The sequence below is a fragment of the Physella acuta genome, unplaced genomic scaffold (genome assembly GCF_028476545.2).
Source record: "Physella acuta isolate Inbredline_101_S28 unplaced genomic scaffold, ASM2847654v3 ptg001070l, whole genome shotgun sequence".
In the NCBI taxonomy this organism is placed as follows: Eukaryota; Metazoa; Mollusca; class Gastropoda; family Physidae; genus Physella; species Physella acuta.
In genome coordinates this window covers 269836-292375 of record NW_026732587.1, presented here as the reverse complement: position 1 = coordinate 292375, position 22540 = coordinate 269836, and the positions used below count along the sequence as shown (strand labels likewise).

The window sequence follows — 22540 nt, the reverse complement described above, 5'->3', positions numbered from 1 at the left end:
TGACATTAAGGTGAGGTGTGTGATGACATGTAAGCTACATGTGGTGACATTAAGGGTAGATGTGTGATGACATGTAAGCTACATGTGGTGACATTAAGGGTAGATGTGTGATGACATGTAAGCTACATGTGGTGACATTAAGGGTAGATGTGTGATGACATGTAAGCTACATGTGGTGACATTAAGGTGAGGTGTGTGATGACATGTTAGTTAGATGTGGTGACATCTATGTTAGGTGTGGTGACATTAAGAAAGATGTGTTCTTCTATGTAAATTAGATGTGATGACATTAAAGGTAGATGTTTTGTGACATCTAAGTTAGACGTGTTGACATTAAGGCAAGTTGTGAAAATTGAATTTAGATGTTGGGGCTGGGAGATTGCTAACATATTAACTACCGTCTATGACATCTAATATCAAACGAGAGGCCGTGTCTATCAAGACCTACCTACCATTTTTCAACAGTCCCATGACATCTAATATCAAACGAGAGGCCGTGTCTATCAAGACCTACCTACCATTTTTCAACAGTCCCATGACATCTAATATCAAACGAGAGGCCGTGTCTATCAAGACCTACCTACCATTTTTCAACCGTCCATGACATCTGATATCAAACGAGATGCCGGTTCTATCAAGACCTACCTACCATTTTTCAACCGTCCATGACATCTGATATCAAACGAGATGCCGTGTCTATCAAGACCTACCTACCATTTTTCAACCGTCCATGACATCTGATATCAAACGAGATGCCGTGTCTATCAAGACCTACCTACCATTTTTCAACCGTCCATGACATCTGATATCAAACGAGATGCCGTGTCTATCAAGACCTACCTACCATTTTTCAACCGTCCATGACATCTGATATCAAACGAGATGCCGTGTCTATCAAGACCTACCTACCATTTTTCAACCGTCCCTTACAACAAGCTGACCAGTCCTGACGAGACCAGTTGTAAAATATTCATCGGGGTTTAAAAGCTTTTCAAAATTAAATGGATCCTTTGTTGTTTTGGCTGGGTCGGACATTGAGACTTTTTGTTTTAACGTGTCGGAGACACAAGCGTCGTGTGACAGGGGGATATTTTGTGACGGGGGGGGGGGGGGGGTGGGGCATTTTGTGATAGGGGGGACATTTTGTGACGGGGGGGAGGGGGGCATTTTATGACGGGGGACATTTTGTGACGGGGGGGGGGGCATTTTGTGACGGGGAACATTTTGTGACGGGGGGGGGGGGGGCATTTTGTGACGGGGGACATTTTGTGACGGGGGGAGGGGGGCATTTTATGACGGGGGGGCATTTTGTGACGGGGGACATTTTGTGACGGGGGGGGGGGGGCATTTTGTGACGGGGAACATTTTGTGACGGGGGGGGGGGGGCATTATGTGACGGGGAGGGGGCATTTTGTGATAGGGGGGGACATTTTGTGACGGGGGGAGTGGGGCATTTTGTGACGGGGGGCATTTTGTGACGGGGGGAGGGGGGGCATTATGTGACGGGGGAGGGGGCATTTTGTGATAGGGGGGGACATTTTGTGACGGGGGACAAACGAACATCTGACACCATGTCACCATCTGACCACCCCTGTAAACAAATCCCCACTCCTGTAGAACGTCAAGTCAGAAAACAACGCGAACATTTGTATGACTTAGATCTATCTCAACCGTCAAAGAACGCGGGGAGCTGCTTTCCATTCCTAATCTGAACCAGAACTAGCAATACCACTTTCTTTCCTATACGATCTAAAGAATAGCAGATTTTAAATGAGCACACGACCTTTGACCCTCGTAGGTCAGAGGTCACAGATCGAATTACTCCATCTTTAGACAATAGAACTAGAACCAAAACTGCAAATAATTCCATTTACCTATTATACTTCTTTATGAAAATGTTTATTAATTTTATAATTCTCGTACCAACAACACAACGAATTTTCCTACTAATATACCGGAGAAGATTCTTCAGAGAATTTGTTGTTTTGAGCCATGAACTGGATATTTCATTTTTTTATTTTGACATTGTTGACAACAGGACAACGACTGACTTTACCGACCGTAGAAGAATACCTATTACATCCCCCTTACACACACCACACAGCAACACCCCACACACCCCACACACCCCACACCCCACACACCAAACCTACAATACAACGTTTTGTTGATGGTCCTCACTGCGTCAACGCTAATTTTGCTTTCAGACCGCGATTGAATATTGATAAAAAAATCTTTTTTAAAAGGTGCATCGACTTCTCATCAATAAAACAATCAATCGATAAATCAGTCGCTGACACAATGCGTCAGTTAACAATCACATTTATGTGGTCTTTCTGCCACATCATTAGAGTCACATAACACATCATTAGAGTCACTCAAGACATCATTAGAGTCACACAACACATCATTAGAGTCACACAACACATCATTAGAGTCACTCAACACATCATTAGAGTCACACAACACATCATTAGAGTCACTCAAGACATCATTAGAGTCACACAACACATCATTAGAGTCACTCAACACATCATTAGAGTCACTCAACACATCATTAGAGTCACACAACACATCATTAGAGTCACTCAAGACATCATTAGAGTCACACAACACATCATTAGAGTCACTCAACACATCATTAGAGTCACACAACACATCATTAGAGTCACACAACACATCATTAGAGTCACACAACACATCATTAGAGTCACTCAACACATCATTAGAGTCACACAACACATCATTAGAGTCACACAACACATCATTAGAGTCACACAACACATCATTAGAGTCACACAACACATCATTAGAGTCACTCAACACATCATTAGAGTCACACAACACATCATTAGAGTCACACAACACATCATTAGAGTCACACAACACATCATTAGAGTCACACAACACATCATTAGAGTCACTCAACACATCATTAGAGTCACACAACACATCATTAGAGTCACTCAAGACATCATTAGAGTCACTCAACACATCATTAGAGTCAGACAACACATCATTAGAGTCACACAACACATCATTAGAGTCACACAACACATCATTAGAGTCACACAACACATCATTAGAGTCAGACAACACATCATTAGAGTCACACAACACATCATTAGAGTCACACAACACATCATTAGAGTCACACAACACATGATTAGAGTCACACAACACAGCATTAGAGTCACTCAACACATCATTAGAGTCAGACAACACATCATTAGAGTCACACAACACATCATTAGAGTCACACAACACATCATTGAAGTCACACAACACATGATTAGAGTCACACAACACAGCATTAGAGTCACTCAACACATCACTAAATCCATACAACACATCAATGCCTTCACATAACACATCACTTCCATCACTCATCACAACACACAACCATCAGTGTTTTAACACAACACACATACCTACAATACATCAAAATTTTTCTACAACATACAATCACCATATCTCCATGACACTTTAAAAATCTATATGTCCTATCTCTTATCATATAACATATCAATGTCCTACACCAGCGCTAATGTCCTAAACACATCAATGATGTCATTCAATTCAGCAATATAATAACTCATCACCTTGAGCATATTTCAACTCAATACAAACATCGCTCAAATCATTCACCTGATCGTTAATGTCTGTCACCACAATAGACATGTCAGGATATTTAATGAAGCCTTTGTGTTTTAACTGCGGCAGCAATCAAAAGGTTGAGGGAGATCATTTTTTTAAATTTCTTTTATTGCTTTTATTTCCTTGTGTGCTGGGTATTTTTATCTGACATTTATAATTGCTCCCCCCCCCCCCCCTCTGTGTTTTATAAGAGGCTTAAAGTTGTCTGCTGCAAGTAACCGGCACGTTACCGGCATCATGTGACCGGCATAAAGTGACCGGCATCATGTGACCGGCATAAAGTGATCGGCGTAAGGTGACCGGCAAATTACCGGCATTAGATGATTTGAAGAGATCTACCGGCAAATGACCGGCATTAAGTGACCGGCTGCAAGTGACCGGCTACAAGTGACCGGCTACAAGTGACCGGCTACAAGTGACCGGCTACAAGTGACCGGCTACAAGTGACCGGCATTAAGTGACCGGCATTAAGTGACCGGCTACAAGTGACCGGCATTAAGTGACCGGCATTAAGTGACCGGCTACAAGTGACCGGCTACAAGTGACCGGCTACAAGTGACCGGCTACAAGTGACCGGCATTAAGTGACCGGCATTAAGTGACCGGCTACAAGTGACCGGCATTAAGTGACCGGCATTAAGTGACCGGCTACAAGTGACCGGCTACAAGTGACCGGCTACAAGTGACCGGCTACAAATGACCGGCATTAGTTCGTTTGAAGAGATCTACCGGCAAGTGACCGGCATTAGAAATAAAGGTTTGGGTTGGTGACCCACTCTCTTATGACCCGTATGACCCAGACCCGTGTTGAGCCAGTCCACCTCCCTTATGACCCGTATAACCCAGACCCGTGTTGAGCCAGTCCACCTCCCTTATGACCCGTATAACCCAGACCCGTGTAGAGACAGTTCCACTCCCTTATGACCCGTATGACCCAGACCCGTGTAGAGACAGTTCCACTCCCTTATGACCCAGACCCGTGTAGAGAGAATGTTCCAAACGTTGAAGGTTTGGTTCACAAGACATTGGCTGACCCTATATTTAGAAGTTGTGTTTTTATCCTCTCTAAAATTTGTCACGTTTGGTTCCTAAAATTTGTGAGTAATAAAAATGTGTACCTTAAAAATGTGTACCTTAAAAATGTGTACCTTAAAAATGTGTACCTTAAAAATGTGTACCTTAAGATGTGTACCTTAAAAATGTGTACCTTAAAAATGTGTACCTTAAAAATGTGTACCTTAAAAATGTGTACCTTAAAATGTGTACCTTAAAATGTGTACCTTAAAATGTGTACCTTAAAAATGTGTACCTTAAAAATGTGTACCTTAAAATGTGTACCTTAAAATGTGTACCTTAAAATGTGTACCTTAAAAATGTGTACCTTAAAAATGTTGATCTAATATGTCGCTCCTTAAAAAAATGTTCCCACGCCCAGCTGTTTGTTGTGTCACGTGATTGTTATTTTACGTGATTGGCGGGTCGACAGATCAACATGTCACGTGATTGCCTCGTCACGTGATCATCATGTCTTGTCTCTACAACCATGTCCCACAATTCCGCTTCTTCTGAACAAGTACAGGTAAGGTCCACCCCCCCCCCCCCCCCCAAGGTGTTCACATGACATTTCCCCCTGCCTGTGAACTGCTCGTTGTGTCCCCCACCCACCCACCGCCAGTAAACAAATTAGCCCGGCCCTCCCCTTTCGCTGGTGCACGCCCCACCCTGCGTCCATGCCCCACCCTGCGTCCATGCCCCACCCTGCGTCCACGCTGTCTGGTCCTACGCTGCTCCATCAATTAACGAAGAATATATGCCAGCCCCTTGCAGATAAATAGAGGAAAATGTTTTCCGGGGGAGGGGGAGGGAAAAAATCGATCTCTTACAAAGAAATATTTCCAGTAAAGTAATCGATAGATATGAAGGTTGTGTTGGTAGATGTAGAGGTTGTAGTGTTAAACACAGACAATTTTTAAAATTGTGTTGTCATAAATGACTAATGCGTTGTAGTCTAGGGTAGTGTGTTTGTAGCTTCGTTAGCTAATTAGAAAGCTGATTGTTAATTATTCAATGCTTTGGTTGGATGGTGACATGGTAAGGGTGTATGTGGTGACACTAGGGTTTATTGGTGACACCAAGAGGTGAGATATTATTGGTGACACCAAGAGGTGAGATATTATTGGTGACACCAAGAGGTGAGATATTATTGGTGACACTAGAAGAGTGAGATAGCATTGGTGACATTCAAGCGGTGAGACACGGCGGTGACACTCAAGGCGTGAGATGTATCGAATGGTGACACCAGATTATCCAAACCCAGGCCCACCCATACCTACATGTTATAACTAGCTCAGCATCTGATAATCTACCCCTCCCCACTCTAATGGTAGCCCACCCCCATCCCCCCTTAGTTAGCCAACGACCACGAGCTATAGTCGAAAAATTTCCAAGGGACGAGGGTCATCAGCAGTGTCGTCTTGGCTTCCTATGGGTAGTGCAGGACTTATGGGTGGGGGGGGGGGGCAGGTTTATTGGGTGTGGGGGGGGGCAGGATTAATGGGTGGGGGAGGAGAAGGATTAATGGGTGGGGGAAGGGGCAGGATTAATGGGTGGGGGCAGGATTAATGGGTGGGGGAGGAGAAGGATTAATGGGTGGGGGCAGGATTAATGGGTGGGGGAGGAGAAGGATTAATGGGTGGGGGAGGGGAAGAGTTAAAAGTGGGGGAGGGAAGGAAGGATTAGTGGGTGCGTGTGTAGGATCAATGGGTGAGGGAGGGCAGGATTAGTGGGTGGGGGAGGGGAGGGATTAAATGGTGTGAGAGGGGTAGGATTAGTGGGTGTAGGGGAACAGGATAAGTAAGATGAGGGAGACGGATTTACTGATAGACAGTGCTGGATTACTGAACTTCTAAAGTACAATCCTCCTTCCCCGCCAACATTTGTTTCCGTTGGCTTATTCCGGCCTTGACATTGGACCGACAGGAACTAAATATAGAATTAATCATGACATTCACATTGTGATATTTGTAAAAGCCCGGGAGGGCTTGTAAGAGTTTTGTGATATCCACATTTTGTTTTCCACAACCCGCTTGGGCCGGAGGGGGTCGGGTTTAAATTTAGTTTGGTCGAGTCTCGCGTTTCTTCATACAGTAATACACGTTAACCCTTGCCTACCCGTATACAATGATAAAATAGGTTAACCCTTGCCTACCCGTATACAATGATAAAATAGGTTAACCCTTGTCTACCCGAACACAAAAATAAATATACTTTAATCCATAATGTCAACCTGAACTAAACGATAAAAAAAACTAACAGCTCTCTATACCTGAGCACAACGATTAAATCCCCCCCCCCCAAGCCTCCACCCGCCCTGGGTGAGTACTGAAGTGTCATCTGAGAGAGGGAGGGGCGGTAACCCATGCACTGCTTGACGTGGCGACACCATCGGTTTACAGCCGTACAGCGGTGCTATAAATATGTCGGCCCCTAGTTTCACCTGCAACAGGTAATTAACTCCAATCTCATTTCATACGTGCGTCATCAACACCGGGTCAAAACAATCAAATTCTGCGCAGGTAAAAACAATCAAATTCTGCGCAGGTAAAAACAATCAAATTCTGGGCAGGTAAAAACAATCAAATTCTGGGCAGGTAAAAACAATCAAATTCTGGGCAGGTAAAAACAATCAAATTCTGGGCAGGTAAAAACAATCAAATTCTGCGCAGGTAAAAACAATCAAATTCTGGGCAGGTAAAAACAATCAAATTCTGGGCAGGTAAAAACAATCAAATTCTGGGCAGGTAAAAACAATCAAATTCTGGGCAGGTAAAAACAATCAAATTCTGGGCAGGTAAAAACAATCAAATTCTGCGCAGGTAAAAACAATCAAATTCTGCGCAGGTAAAAACAATCAAATTCTGCGCAGGTAAAAACAATCAAATTCTGCGCAGGTAAAAACAATCAAATTCTGCGCAGGTAAAAACAATCAAATTCTGCGCAGGTAAAAAACAATCAAATTCTGCGCAGGTAAAAACAATCAAATTCTGCGCAGGTAAAAACAATCAAATTCTGCGCAGGTAAAAACAATCAAATTCTGCGCAGGTAAAAACAATCAAATTCTGCGCAGGTAAAAACAATCAAATTCTGCGCAGGTAAAAACAATCAAATTCTGCGCAGGTAAAAAACAATCAAATTCTGCGCAGGTAAAAACAATCAAATTCTGCGCAGGTAAAAACAATCAAATTCTGCGCAGGTAAAAACAATCAAATTCTGCGCAGGTAAAAACAATCAAATTCTGCGCAGGTAAAAACAATCAAATTCTGCGCAGGTAAAAACAATCAAATTCTGCGCAGGTAAAAACAATCAAATTCTGCGCAGGTAAAAACAATCAGATTCTGCGCAGGTAAAAACAATCAAATTCTGCGCAGGTAAAAACAATCAGATTCTACGCAGGTAAAAAAATCAGATTCTACGCAGGTAAAAACAATCAGATTCTGCGCAGGTAAAAACAATCAAATTCTGCGCAGGTAAAAACAATCAAATTCTGCGCAGGTAAAAACAATCAGATTCTAAGCAAACTTCGTGCCTTGTCGTAAACCAATCATTAGTTGCAGACAAATTGATTGGTCGACTTGCCTACCATATCAACGGTTGGCCATTCCTCTATCATTAAGTCATCCACCCAACATTTGGTCATCCACCCTACATTTGCCATCCTACCACCATTTGGCCATTAATTCAACATTTGGCCATCCCTCTATCATTTGGCCATCAATTCAACATTTGGCCATCCACCCACCATTCGGTCATCCACCCAATATTTGGCCACCCTCCCAACATTTGGCCATCCAACCAATATTTGGCCATCCACCCAATATTTGGCTGAAAGAACTCCCGACCGTTTTATCGAGATTTAAAAGAAACTAAATCGTCCAAACCGTCCACGATAAAAATAATCAAATTAATTAAGGTTTTGGGACTCTAAATTAATGAATATTTCTTGTCCATTCTGCCACCATGACCTAGCCCACCCCCTCCTTCCGCCCCACCCCCGGGCCGTGTACTCACAAGTAACAACGTCCTGTTTCGTGTTGAGCAAGACGTTCCTCAGGGCCGCGCTGCTCGTGTGTTCCTCTTGGTTCTTCATCACGGCCTGGGGACAGATGTTCAATGTTCTAGAGAACATTCAGGTGTGGATGTTCAATGTTCTAGAGAACATTCAGATGGGGATGTTCAATGTTCTAGAGAACATTCAGATGGGGATGTTCAATGTTCTAGAGAACATTCAGATGGGGATGTTCAATGTTCTAGAGAACATTCAGGTGTGGATGTTCAATGTTCTAGAGAACATTCAGATGGGGATGTTCAATGTTCTAGAGAACATTCAGATGGAGATGTTCAATGTTCTAGAGAACATTCAGGTGTGGATGTTCAATGTTCTAGAGAACATTCAGATGGGGATGTTCAATGTTCTAGAGAACATTCAGGTGTGGATGTTCAATGGTCTAGAGAACATTCAGATGGGGATGTTCAATGTTCTAGAGAACATTCAGGTGTGGATGTTCAATGGTCTAGAGAACATTCAGATGGGGATGTTCAATGTTCTAGAGAACATTCAGATGGGGATGTTCAATGTTCTAGAGAACATTCAGGTGTCGAGTGTATGTTCTAGAGAACATTCAGGTGTGGATGTTCAATGTTCTAGAGAACATTCAGGTGGGGATATTCAATGTTCTAGAGAACATTCAGATGGGGATGTTCAATGTTCTAGAGAACATGCAGGTGTGGATGTTCAATGTTCTAGAGAACATTCAGATGGGGATATTCAATGTTCTAGAGAACATTCAGATGGGGATATTCAATGTTCTAGAGAACATTCAGGTGTCGAGTGTATGTTCTAGAGAACATTCAGATGGGATGTTCAATGTTCTAGAGAACATTCAGATGGGGATGTTCTATGTTCTAGAGAACAATCAGATGGGGATGTTCAATGTTCTAGAGAACATTCATGTGTGGATGTTCAATGTTCTAGAGAACATTCAGGTGTGGATGTTCAATGTTCTAGAGAACATTCAGATGGGGATGTTCAATGTTCTAGAGAACATTCAGGTGTGGATGTTCAATGGTCTAGAGAACATTCAGATGGGGATGTTCAATGTTCTAGAGAACATTCAGATGGTGATGTTCAATGTTCTAGAGAACATTCAGGTGTGGATGTTCAATGGTCTAGAGAACATTCAGATGGGGATGTTCAATGTTCTAGAGAACATTCAGATGGGGATGTTCAATGTTCTAGAGAACATTCAGATGGGGATGTTCAATGTTCTAGAGAACATTCAGATGGGGATGTTCAATGTTCTAGAGAACATTCAGGTGTGGATGTTCAATGTTCTAGAGAACATTCAGATGGGGATGTTCAATGGTCTAGAGAACATTCAGGTGTGGATGTTCAATGTTCTAGAGAACATTCAGATTGGGATATTCAATGTTCTAGAGAACATTCAGATGGGGATATTCAAAGTTCTAGAGAACATTCAGATGGGGATGTTCAATGTTCTAGAGAACATTCAGATGGGGATATTCAATGTTCTAGAGAACATTCAGGTGTCGGGGTGTTATAGAACATTCAAGGGTCGGGGGGGGGCGTTCTTGAAGATACAGGTGTCGGGTCTAGAAAACTTGAAGGGGTAAAGGTTTAATTTTCTATAGAAAATACTGGCCTAATGGAACATATACGGGTACAGGTTCAATGTTCTATAGAATACACAAGCGTAAATGTTTAATGTTCTATAGAACATACAGGGGTAAAGTTTCAATTTTCTATACACATACATGTTCTGTTCTACAGACATCTGATTTTAATTTTTTTTAATATATAACATACAATCAGTGGCGTAGCGAGGTAGGGTGTCACCCGGTGCGCCACTTAATGGTGTCACCCCCCTAGAGGCGTAGCGACCCTTCCCGGCGACAAACTTTCAAATTTTCGATTTGCACCCCCCCCCCCCTCAAACTTTCGATTTGCACCACCCCCCCCCCCCCCTTCAAGTTTCTCTCTATATATTTTGCTATTTTTTGCCTTGGTGTCACCCCCCCCCTAAATGGTGTCACCCGGTGCGGTCCGCACCCCCCGCCCCCCCCCCCTCGCTACGCCCCTGCATACAATTGTAACTTTTCAATGTTCTACATAGAACACCCAGACTATTCAACTTATTCTTCATTAGCCATGAGAATATCTCCCATTTGTGGCTCTAAGTAAACGACATTACTACGAACCAAAATTACCAGTAATATAAATACGAGCTAATGCGCTAGACGATTAGTTTATTTTAAAACCATGCTCCCCAAATATTTACTCCAAATTAAAACTTTCCATCCCCGGCATCGTCAGTGGACAAACAGGGGAGGGAGATACGAGTAGCTGGCCAATCGATGACCGCTGATACATCGATCTCTGATATTTGCTTGTTTAGTCGATATGAGCGACTTAATTAGGCATCAGATAATGCTGCACCATTGTGTTTACTGTCGTCTGCCCGTTTGGGGGGGGGGGGGGGTATTTGGATCAAACTACGGATGTGGATAAGGCACATATTGTGGATAAATGCGAGTGTGGATGGGATTATGATTATGGATAAACCATCCCATAGAGTCTGTCTAGGCGTATTTGAAAGTACTTTTCCACTGAACTGAATTGTGTTGTAGGAATTATCGTAGAACTATAACCTTAATCGTCCCTAATGTAACAAAACTATAAACTTTATCTTACCCCTAATGTAACAAAACTAAAAACTTCAATTTAAACCCAATCATCACAGTCACATTGGGTCACGTGCTACAAATGATCCAATCATTACTGTGACACGGGGTCACGTGGTACAAACGATCCAATCATTACCTTAAACTCAATGGCCAACTGTTTCTCCTGTCTCTTCTGTCTGTAGACGTTGACAAAGTTGCATGCTGGGATGGCTTCACCGACCACTGAGTCGATCGCGCGCTGCTCACGTGAGTCCGGGTCCATGGACAGACCGCACATGACCTTTAGTTGAGAGACCTTGACCCCAAGACACGACACCAGGTTTTTGCTCATCGTCATGTCCCGGGGGGACGGGACGGGCGCCAGCAACCGGTGGGTCGCGTGGTTTCAACTACATGCCTGGACTTAAGACAGTCAGGGGCGTCGCCATCGGGGGACTGACGAGGGGGTGGGGGTGATCCTGGTAAAATTGTGATGGTCAGTTAGTCCGACGTTCGCTGAGTGTGAAGCCCACCCATGGCTCGTCTTTAACACTGGAGGAACATTTGAGGCTTGCTGAAAGTGAAACAAGGATATCATCATTAGAGTTAAAAATAGCTTTGGTACTTTTCAGTTACAAAATGCCGATGGGTACTGATTGACTAGGGTAAAGCATGTTATAACAATCATTATTTGATCATTTAATTAATGAAAATTGCATCCTAATAATAATCAGCATTTGACAACATACAGAATGAAAAACTCCTATTTTGCAACAAATTGTGTAAACACCTTACAAAGGCTCTCTGTGTTATACTGTAGCATGTGTACATTAAAACAATCGGAATGTATTCAAACCAAACTTCACGTGTACACGTGTACATGTACCAGACTCCTCCCATTATAACCAGACACGTACACCTATAACCCAACCGAACCAAACTACGGTCATAACACAAACGCCTAATCCGTACACTACACCCAAACACTTCCACGAGAACAAATTACCACATGCTATATGTCATTATAGAAATGTACCTAGTTTTGGACCCATTTAAAAAAACGTATATCTAGAATCAAGTAGACAGCGTTAAATTAACCTACCAATTAATTATTTTAACGCATGCTGTACAATCAGCACAAATGACGGCCAGAGTTATAGAAGCGTGAATTTTAACTCCCCGAGTGATCATTAGATGTACGACCTGTTAATTGGACATGCGCTAATTAACTGGACAAATATGGCCGACTGATTCAATGGAATGATCTACCAGACATGATTAGCCTACTGATTTACTGCAATAATCTATCTCACATGATTAGCCCACTGATTTACTGCAATAATCTATCTCACATGATTAGCCCACTGATTTACTCCAATAATCCTACATGATTAGCCCACTGATTTACTGCAATAATCTCACATGATTAGCCCACTGATTTACTGCAATAATCTCACATGATTAGCCCACTAATTTACTGCAATAATCTCACATGATTAGCCCACTGATTTACTGCAATAATCTATCTCACATGATTAGCCCACTGATTTACTGCAATAATCCTACATAATTAGCCCACTGATTTACTGCAATAATCTCATATGATTAGTCCACTGATTTACTGCAATAATCTCACATAATTAGCCCACTGATTTACTGCAATAATCCTACATGATTAGCCCACTGATTTACTGCAATAATCTCACATGATTAGTCCACTGATTTACTGCAATAATCTCACATGATTAGCCCACTGATTTACTGCAATAATCTATCTCACATGATTTGCCCACTGATTTACTGCAATAATCTATCTCACATGATTAGCCTACTGATTTACTGCAATAATCCTACATGATTAGCCCACTGATTTACTGCAATAATCTCACATGATTAGTCCACTAATTTACTGCAATAATCTCACATGATTAGCCCACTGATTTACTGCAATAATCTATCTCACATGATTTGCCCACTGATTTACTGCAATAATCTATCTCACATGATTAGCCAAATGATTTACTGCAATAATCTATCTCACATGATTAGCCCACTGATTTACTGCAATAATCCTACATGATTAGCCCACTGATTTACTGCAATAATCCTACATGATTAGCCCACTGATTTACTGCAATAATATATCTCACATGATTAGCCCACTGATTTACTCCAATAATCCTACATGATTAGCCCACTGATTTACTGCAATAATCTCACATAATTAGCCCACTGATTTACTGCAATAATCTATCTCACATGATTAGCCCACTGGTTTACTGCAATAATCCTACATGATTAGCCCACTGATTTACTGCAATAATCTCACATGATTAGTCCACTGATTTACTGCAATAATCTCACATGATTAGCCCACTGATTTACTGCAATAATCTATCTCACATGATTTGCCCACTGATTTACTGCAATAATCCTACATGATTAGCCCACTGATTTACTGCAATAATCTCACATAATTAGCCCACTGATTTACTGCAATAATCTATCTCACATGATTAGCCTACTGATTTACTGCAATAATCCTACATGATTAGCCCACTGATTTACTGCAATAATCTCACATGATTAGTCCACTGATTTACTGCAATAATCTCACATGATTAGCCCACTGATTTACTGCAATAATCTATCTCACATGATTTGCCCACTGATTTACTGCAATAATCTATCTCACATGATTAGCCCACTGATTTACTGCATAATCTATCTCACATGATTAGCCCACTGATTTACTGCAATAATCCTACATGATTAGCCCACTGATTTACTGCAATAATCCTACATGATTAGCCCACTGATTTACTGCAATAATATATCTCACATGATTAGCCCACTGATTTACTCCAATAATCCTACATGATTAGCCCACTGATTTACTGCAATAATCTCACATAATTAGCCCACTGATTTACTGCAATAATCTATCTCACATGATTAGCCCACTGGTTTACTGCAATAATCTATCTCACATGATTAGCCCACTGATTTACTGCAATAATCTATCTCACATGATTAGCCCACTGATTTACTCCAATAATCCTACATGATTAGCCCACTGATTTACTGCAATAATCCTACATAATTAGCCCACTGATTTACTGCAATAATATATCTCACATGATTAGCCCACTGATTTACTCCAATAATCCTACATGATTAGCCCACTGATTTACTGCAATAATCTCACATAATTAGCCCACTGATTTACTGCAATAATCTATCTCACATGATTAGCCCACTGGTTTACTGCAATAATCCTACATGATTAGCCCACTGATTTACTGCAATAATCTCACATGATTAGTCCACTGATTTACTGCAATAATCTCACATGATTAGCCCACTGATTTACTGCAATAATCTATCTCACATGATTTGCCCACTGATTTACTGCAATAATCCTACATGATTAGCCCACTGATTTACTGCAATAATCTCACATAATTAGCCCACTGATTTACTGCAATAATCTATCTCACATGATTAGCCTACTGATTTACTGCAATAATCCTACATGATTAGCCCACTGATTTACTGCAATAATCTCACATGATTAGTCCACTGATTTACTGCAATAATCTCACATGATAAGCCCACTGATTTACTGCAATAATCTATCTCACATGATTTGCCCACTGATTTACTGCAATAATCTATCTCACATAATTAGCCCACTGATTTACTGCAATAATCTATCTCACATGATTAGCCCACTGATTTACTGCAATAATCCTACATGATTAGCCCACTGATTTACTGTAATAACCCTACATGATTAGCCCACTGATTTACTGCAATAATATATCTCACATGATTAGCCCACTGATTTACTCCAATAATCCTACATGATTAGCCCACTGATTTACTGCAATAATCTCACATAATTAGCCCACTGATTTACTGCAATAATCTATCTCACATGATTAGCCCACTGGTTTACTGCAATAATCCTACATGATTAGCCCACTGATTTACTGCAATAATCTATCTCACATGATTAGCCCACTGATTTACTGCAATAATCTCACATGATTAGCCCGCTGATTTACTGCAATAATCTCACATGATTAGCCCACTGATTTACTGCAATAATCTCACATGATTAGCCCACTGATTTACTGCAATAATCTATCTCACATGATTAGCCCACTGATTTACTGCACTAATCTCACATGATTAGCCCACTGATTTACTGCAATAATCTCATATGATTAGCCCACTGATTTACTGCAATAATCTCTTCTGTTTTCTTCCTGACTAATTTTGCTTGGGGGGGGGGGAGGTTCTTATAATTAATGTCTTTTGGTTCATGTGTGCGATGGGGGGTGGGGTGGGATGGGGGAGGGGGGGTCTTATAATTAATATCTTTTGGTTCATGCGTGGGGTGGGGTGAGATGGGCTTTCATAATTCGAATCTTGTAAATTTAACACTAAAAGCTAGAAAAGACACGTTTATTGAACATAATAGTAAAAAAAAGCATTGGCCTCAGAATGTGGTGAACATTTTTTAGCTACCAACGTTGGTTTTTTTACTATTATAGAAAAAGAAAAGATCAGTTCTGCTTACTTTGGCACATTTAAAAATGTTATAATCGTGTTAGCGTCGAATTGAGTTTATGCGCTCACAAGGATTACGTTCTGCTTACTTTAAGTATCGATTTTTAGCGCAATTTCCATTCTGGAGAATTGCGTTTATTAACCCGTCATTTCTGGATGTATGAATGTATGAATGAATGGATGGATGTGTGTCCGCAGCTTTAAGTCGTATCTCCTCCTCAACGAAGCAATATCGATGACTAGTTCCAAAAGCAATTATGTTAAGCAAGTTACGAGGATGAACATAGGCTATAAAAATTCCGGGTTTCTTTCATGGATTTCCCGGAAAAGCCAAAAAAAACTCGAAAAAAAGCAGTTTTTGGCCTATATCTCGGCAACCAGACCACTTAGCGACTTGAAACATGTACCAATCGATTCCTGCCATAATTTAGAACAATATTGCCGAAGAAAGTTTTCAAAAATATCCTTTCGTTCGGTCACAAATTTTTTTTTTTAATTAATTAAAATTTGGACCGAATTAGAAGGCATTTTTTCCTACCACACCACACGCGTCATCACGTTCAATAGCTGCACCATCACGTTCTATGGCTTCGTCATCACGTTCAGTAGCTAGGCGCGCAATGGTTTTTAGTCATGTAACTCTATTGTAAATAAAACATGTAAAATACTGAAATTTTTTTTTAATAAAAAACGTTGTAATAACTAACCAATGGTTTTACTAACCCTGCTCTTGATTTACGCTACGACAGAGCTATTTTTAGATAACATAAGGAAATTGCGCTAAAATTGTCACTAGACTTTTTAATTAACTTGTTTAATCTGCTCTTAACAAGTGGATTCGTTAACTCGATACTTTCATAAAACTTGCGACATGTTAATAGGCTAATAGTGGGGTTCAGAACTTTGATCAGCATAATGAGATGTGACAGCCATTATGGCTAGTGTTTGGACACGACGAGGTAAAAAAGACAACGTATAAAAAACAATAACGTAACAAATGTTTAGGCTACAAAAGGATGGTAAAAAAAAGTTTTTATTTTAATGCCGGAAACACATCTGGGTATCACAACACAATACAGTATTCTATTAAGTCACAATACAGTATCCCATAGTGTCACAATACAGTATCCCATGGTGATAAAATACAGTATCCCATAGTGTCACAATACATTATCACGTAGTGTCACAATACAGTATCCCATAGTGTCACAATATAGTACCCCATAGTGTCACAATACAGTATCCCATAGTGTCGTAATACAGTATCCCATAGTGTCGCAATACAGTATCCCATGGTGATAAAATACAGTATCCCATAGTGTCACAATACAGTATCCCATGGTGATAAAATACAGTATCCCATAGTGTCACAATACAGTATCCCATAGTGTCACAATACAGTATCCCATGGTGATAAAATACAGTATCCCATAGTGTCACAATACAGTATCCCATGGTGATAAAATACAGTATCCTACCGTGTCACAGTATCCCATAGAGTCACCATACAGTATTCCATTGCCTAAAATACTATTATGCTACTAAACAGTATCGTGTTCGAGGTTTTTGCATACCAGTGGTTTAGCAATAGTGTTTGGGTCAAACCTAGGTCAGGAGCATGTTTAGGATTCTAGCTAAGGTTAGCGTCGCAATAAAAATTAACTGCATCTTAAAATAATTTCTGCCGACGAATCAACAAAGACCAAAATAATTTTATTTTATCGTCACTCGACCGGCGGCTTTATCCATGTACGACAATTTGTAGCTTAAGATTTAAACACCCAGGCTATGAAACAGGAAATATTACAGCGATAAAACCGACAAGATTATATTTCAGGTAATATTCCAAAATTGCCATTTACGAAAATAGGTTTGGCTTTTTTTAGCCAGCGCAGCGTGGCCAATGTCTCCTTAGTTCCTCATTATTAGACTTGCCAGATTGGCTTCACCAGATTACGGCGCCATGTTCCGCAGCCAGCGCACGCCTATCTGAAATTACTTTTTTGGCCACCATAAAAATGAGCTACATTGAATCGATTTTTTTGGCTTCTAGTTTTGTTTGTAAGCCAAATCTTCCCCGTCTGCTAGCCGTCTGCCGATAATTCGGTGCGTGGCAGTCACTGGCAGTTAGGGGGACGTAAGTCTGAGGTCCCCATGCCAGAAACACAGCTAGGGAGGATTAGATCCTGGGACGGTCGATGGCTGTCCGTGTTTGCTCACAGTTTCATCTGGACAAAAATAATACTTTTGGGGGCTGAGGAACACTCACAAAGGTGCTTGTTCATTTAATATAAAGCTAATCATGCCACTTTTAATTTAATCATTAATCAACAACGTCATTAAATCTACACTTACATAATCTTCTATTTCACAATCGTTTATAATAATTTGTTTAAAATTCCAATATTGTGCACATTTTTATTTTTTGCACATTCCTATTTCGATAAAGTTCCTAATAAGTGTAAATTCTCAAAAAGTAAAATTCTAGTAACGTTTCATTAAAAATGTATCTCCTCTGTAAACCCTCAAACCAGTTCTGTTACCGACCAATTTACAACTTCGATTACAACTTAATCTTCCTGCTGCGATTAGAGGTTGAAAAAAAAATTAACAACCTTAGTCCCATTACTGGCGGATTCCCAGCATTGATTGGTTCAACTCATTAGAGCGCCATGTTCGGTATCTCTAATGATAGCAGTGAAACACGACAAAAAACAGTGGCAGACATGGTGGGTCTAATGAACTCTACCCCCCCCCCCCCCACAACACTGATTGAGCTACACATTCACTCCTTTGGCGGTAAAGTAAGGGTGGTAAAGTAAGGATGGTAAAGTAAGGGAGAAAAAGTAAGGGTGAAAAAGTAAGGGTGATATAATGGTCGACTAGAAAAAGATGTTCATGTTTTAAAATTATCCTATAAATTTATTGCCTAAATTTATATATATATATATATATATATATATATATATATATATATATATATATATATATATATATATATATATATATATATATATATATATATATATATATATATATATATATATCCTAATATATAAAAGCCTATGTGCGCACTTCTGTCAATCTCTCTCTCTCTCTCTGTCCTCAAAATATTTTCACAGGCTAAGATATCAGTATCTTCAGCAAAATATGGAGAACTTGATACGGACTTTTATTGAAATAATATGTTAGATGTTTTAAATGTATACCCTAAATTTTATTTATAGGAGAACAATAAAAATAAAAGCATATTCGAATGTAGAAACACATTTTTAATTATACAACCGCAAAAGTGTTTATGGTTGTGACAAGAACGCAATAAACAATAACGTCACATGCCACATGTTTACACTATGGAAAGAACACAACACTAATGGCGTCATCTTCCGATTTTAGAATATAAAGAAATGAACTACTTCATTCAAATTGGATTAAGATCTATATTCTATAAATCTACGTAACAATACGTACGCCATGAAATATATACAATTTTCTCGATCAAACTAATACAAATTACTTTAAAAAACAACATAATGACCATTGAATAGCCGGGTTTTTAACGGAATGATTTAAGTCTCTTTATCAGTGTGTGGATTTAATATAGTGTTCTGTTGACTAATAATGTATACTTCTGACACTGGGTTATACAGGATGAACTAGACAAAGGAAAGTCCCTAGTATTCTTCTGACTGTTAGCATTCACGGCTAGACAAACACTCTAGCTTAGTGTTAATTCTCGCCAATTAGTCAAGCTGCTATAGATCGGATTAATGAAGGTGCCAGGAACACCACGAAGCAAAAAGCTCAAAGATTATATCTTCTTAAGATGGCTGCGGGCAGTCTATTTTTAGCTCAAGTGCTGATAAGGCTTTGTTGTCATTGGGGATGGCCTACTTTTGTACTGAGTTGAGCTCTGAGCTTCTCTTGAGTGTTCGGATGTTGAGTCAATATATGAGCTTCAAATTATTGTTCGGATGCTGAGTCAAGCTAAAAACCTCTCTATTACGTTCGAATGTCGAGTCAAGTCACACACTTCTCTATAATATTCGAATGTCGAGTCAAGCTACAAACTTCTCTATGATGTTCGAAAGTCGAGTCAAACTAAAGACTTCACTAGAACTGCTCATTAAACACATCGTCCATTTTAAAAAATCATCAGAGTTCAATCAAGTGAAGATTGATTAAAAATCGATATCTTCTTCACGGGTCACATTTGTATTTCTTCAAACAACTCGAGCTAATGGTCAATGAAAACACTCTGAACATGACGTTAGCAGAAGATTGCAGACGCCACGCCCTGCTGTGGACGAGTAGGATGCTCACAACCAAGTAGAAAAACACGGCAGTCAATGACGCACTGGGCGTATATTTTGATCTATAAATCAACGACCAAGTTCCGCATGGTTAACTTTGGTGGTCCGAAAATAGCGTTGGGCGACGTGTTCACTTATCTAGTTGATGGTAAGGCGTAGGCGAGTACACAAAACACACACACATACTCTTTTTCACACACACTCGCACTTACACACATACACGAGCACTCACACGCACACACTGTGTGTCGTTGTTATCTTAAAGCATGGGCGAGTACACATAACACACACACTTTCTCACACACGAGCACTCACACACTCACACACACACATAATCACTCACACTCACACACTCACACACACATACACGAGCAGTCACACGAATACACGGTGTGTATTTGTTATCTTCAAGCAATGACGAGTCCACACAAACACACACTCACACTCTTTTTCAGACACACACAAACACGAGCACTCACACGCACACAGTCATACACTCTGTGTGTAGTTTTATTTTAAACCAATGACGAATAAACCGTGTTAAATTACCGTAATTAGCTCTTCCTTTTAATCATCCAATCCTTTAATCATACTATCATACAATCATACAATCTTACAATCATACCCAGTTTACTAATGCTGAGTAAACAATCAATAGTTTACTGTTCCGGCGGGAATTCCCACTTCTCATATCAGACGACATTACATTCTGCACGTGCAGTAGGGCACGTGATCAATCTATAAATAGTTCTGGGTATCATCCGTGAAAACAGCTGGGAAAGTGATCCCGACGTACCGTGGCTGATATGTTATGACACTAGCATGTCAAGACACTGACATGACACTAACATGTCAAGACACTGACATGACACTAGCATGTCGAGACACTGACATGACACTAGCATGTCAAGACACTGACATGACACTAGCATGTCAAGACACTGACATGTCACTAGCATGTCAAGACACTGACATGACACTAGCATGTCAAGACACTGACATGACACTAACATGTCAAGACACTGGCATGACATATGAAATGACTTGCACGAACATTTCCTGACATAGACATGTCATGACACTGACATTTCTTGAAACTATGTTCTGACAGATGTGTGACAGTGACAGTAACGTGGTGTGACATGGTACTTTGTCAGGACCAAGAAGAGCGGGCCTAATGTGTCACAAGGATCGGTACCCCCTCCCCCTCAATCTATGAGGGACCCAAACATCAGACGTGGAATCAACTCACCCACGGCATCCACTCCTAGACTACAGGCTGCACGGTATAATCCATGAGCTCACTTATCCAGAAACAACAACATCCATTTGTTGAATTATCCAGAAATAAAATCCATTATGTTGGCTTGTTATGATGATGTATCCAGAAAGAAATTTATTTTTGAAGCGACTACTAAACTATGCAGCAGTATCGTAACGGTGACAATTGCGCGTCAAAAAATATTTTGTAGAATGGCAGACTTTGGGGTCAAGGCTGTTCGACCTTTGGTTCACGGAGGGACGTTCTATGTGGGACAGCACTGTCTTAATGAGTTCACAGAAAACACAAGTTTTACCGTAAGTCCAGACACAGAAAAAACAGCTGTTTTATCGCGCATCCAATAAGACAGACTAGGACTTTAGGTTAGAACTTTAGTTTAGGACATGCTATATTATGGTATGTTACTTTAGTATCGTATAGCTTATGAAATAAAACATAGGAGAGTGTAGGACTGTGTAGGACTGTGAAGGACTGTGTAGGACAGTGTAGGACTATATAGGACAATTTAGGACAGTTAACATTTGACAATAGTTTATGACAGGTGTCTTACAAGTTAGTGACTGACTAAACAAATATAAACATGTGAAAATGTTTAGAAACTTAACAAATATAAACATGTGAAAATGTTTAGAGCCTTAACAAATATAAACATGTGAAAACGTTTAGAGCCTTAACAAATATAAACATGTGAAAACGTTTAGAGCCTTAACAAATATAAACATGTGAAAATGTTTAGAGCCTTAACAAATATAAACGTGTGAAAATGTTTAGAGCCTTAACAAATATAAACATGTGAAAATGTTTAGAAACTTAACAAATATAAACATGTGAAAATGTTTAGAGACTAAACACAAATGAGCAAGTAAAAATGTTTAGGTTATGAACACATTTTAAGATAATTCCTGCAAGTGAAAAAGTTTAGGGACCGAATTATATACTATAACATACATTATTATATAATGACGATAAAA

General features: G+C 40.1%; 2 protein-coding genes across 5 annotated transcripts in view; one reads left to right on the top strand and one right to left on the bottom strand.

Moving 5' to 3' along the window:
• The window catches only part of LOC131955501 (receptor-type tyrosine-protein phosphatase mu), a 71426-nt gene that overhangs the window by 37898 nt on the left and 10988 nt on the right, over positions 1-22540 (bottom strand). For all 4 annotated transcript variants that reach the window (XM_059319641.1, XM_059319640.1, XM_059319643.1 and 1 more), the window contains exons 2-3: positions 11554-11970; positions 8724-8808 (exon numbers count right to left, since the gene is read on the bottom strand). In XM_059319641.1, coding sequence (XP_059175624.1) covers positions 8724-8808; positions 11554-11754 — 286 coding nt within the window. In that variant the 5' untranslated portion in view covers positions 11755-11970. The remainder of the gene's footprint in view (positions 1-8723; positions 8809-11553; positions 11971-22540) is intronic.
• LOC131955502 (eukaryotic translation initiation factor 2D) overlaps positions 18225-22540 on the top strand; it is a 34617-nt gene continuing 30301 nt past the window's right edge. The window contains exon 1 of the mRNA XM_059319648.1: positions 18225-18247. The gene's annotated coding sequence lies outside the window, so the exon portion shown is untranslated. The remainder of the gene's footprint in view (positions 18248-22540) is intronic.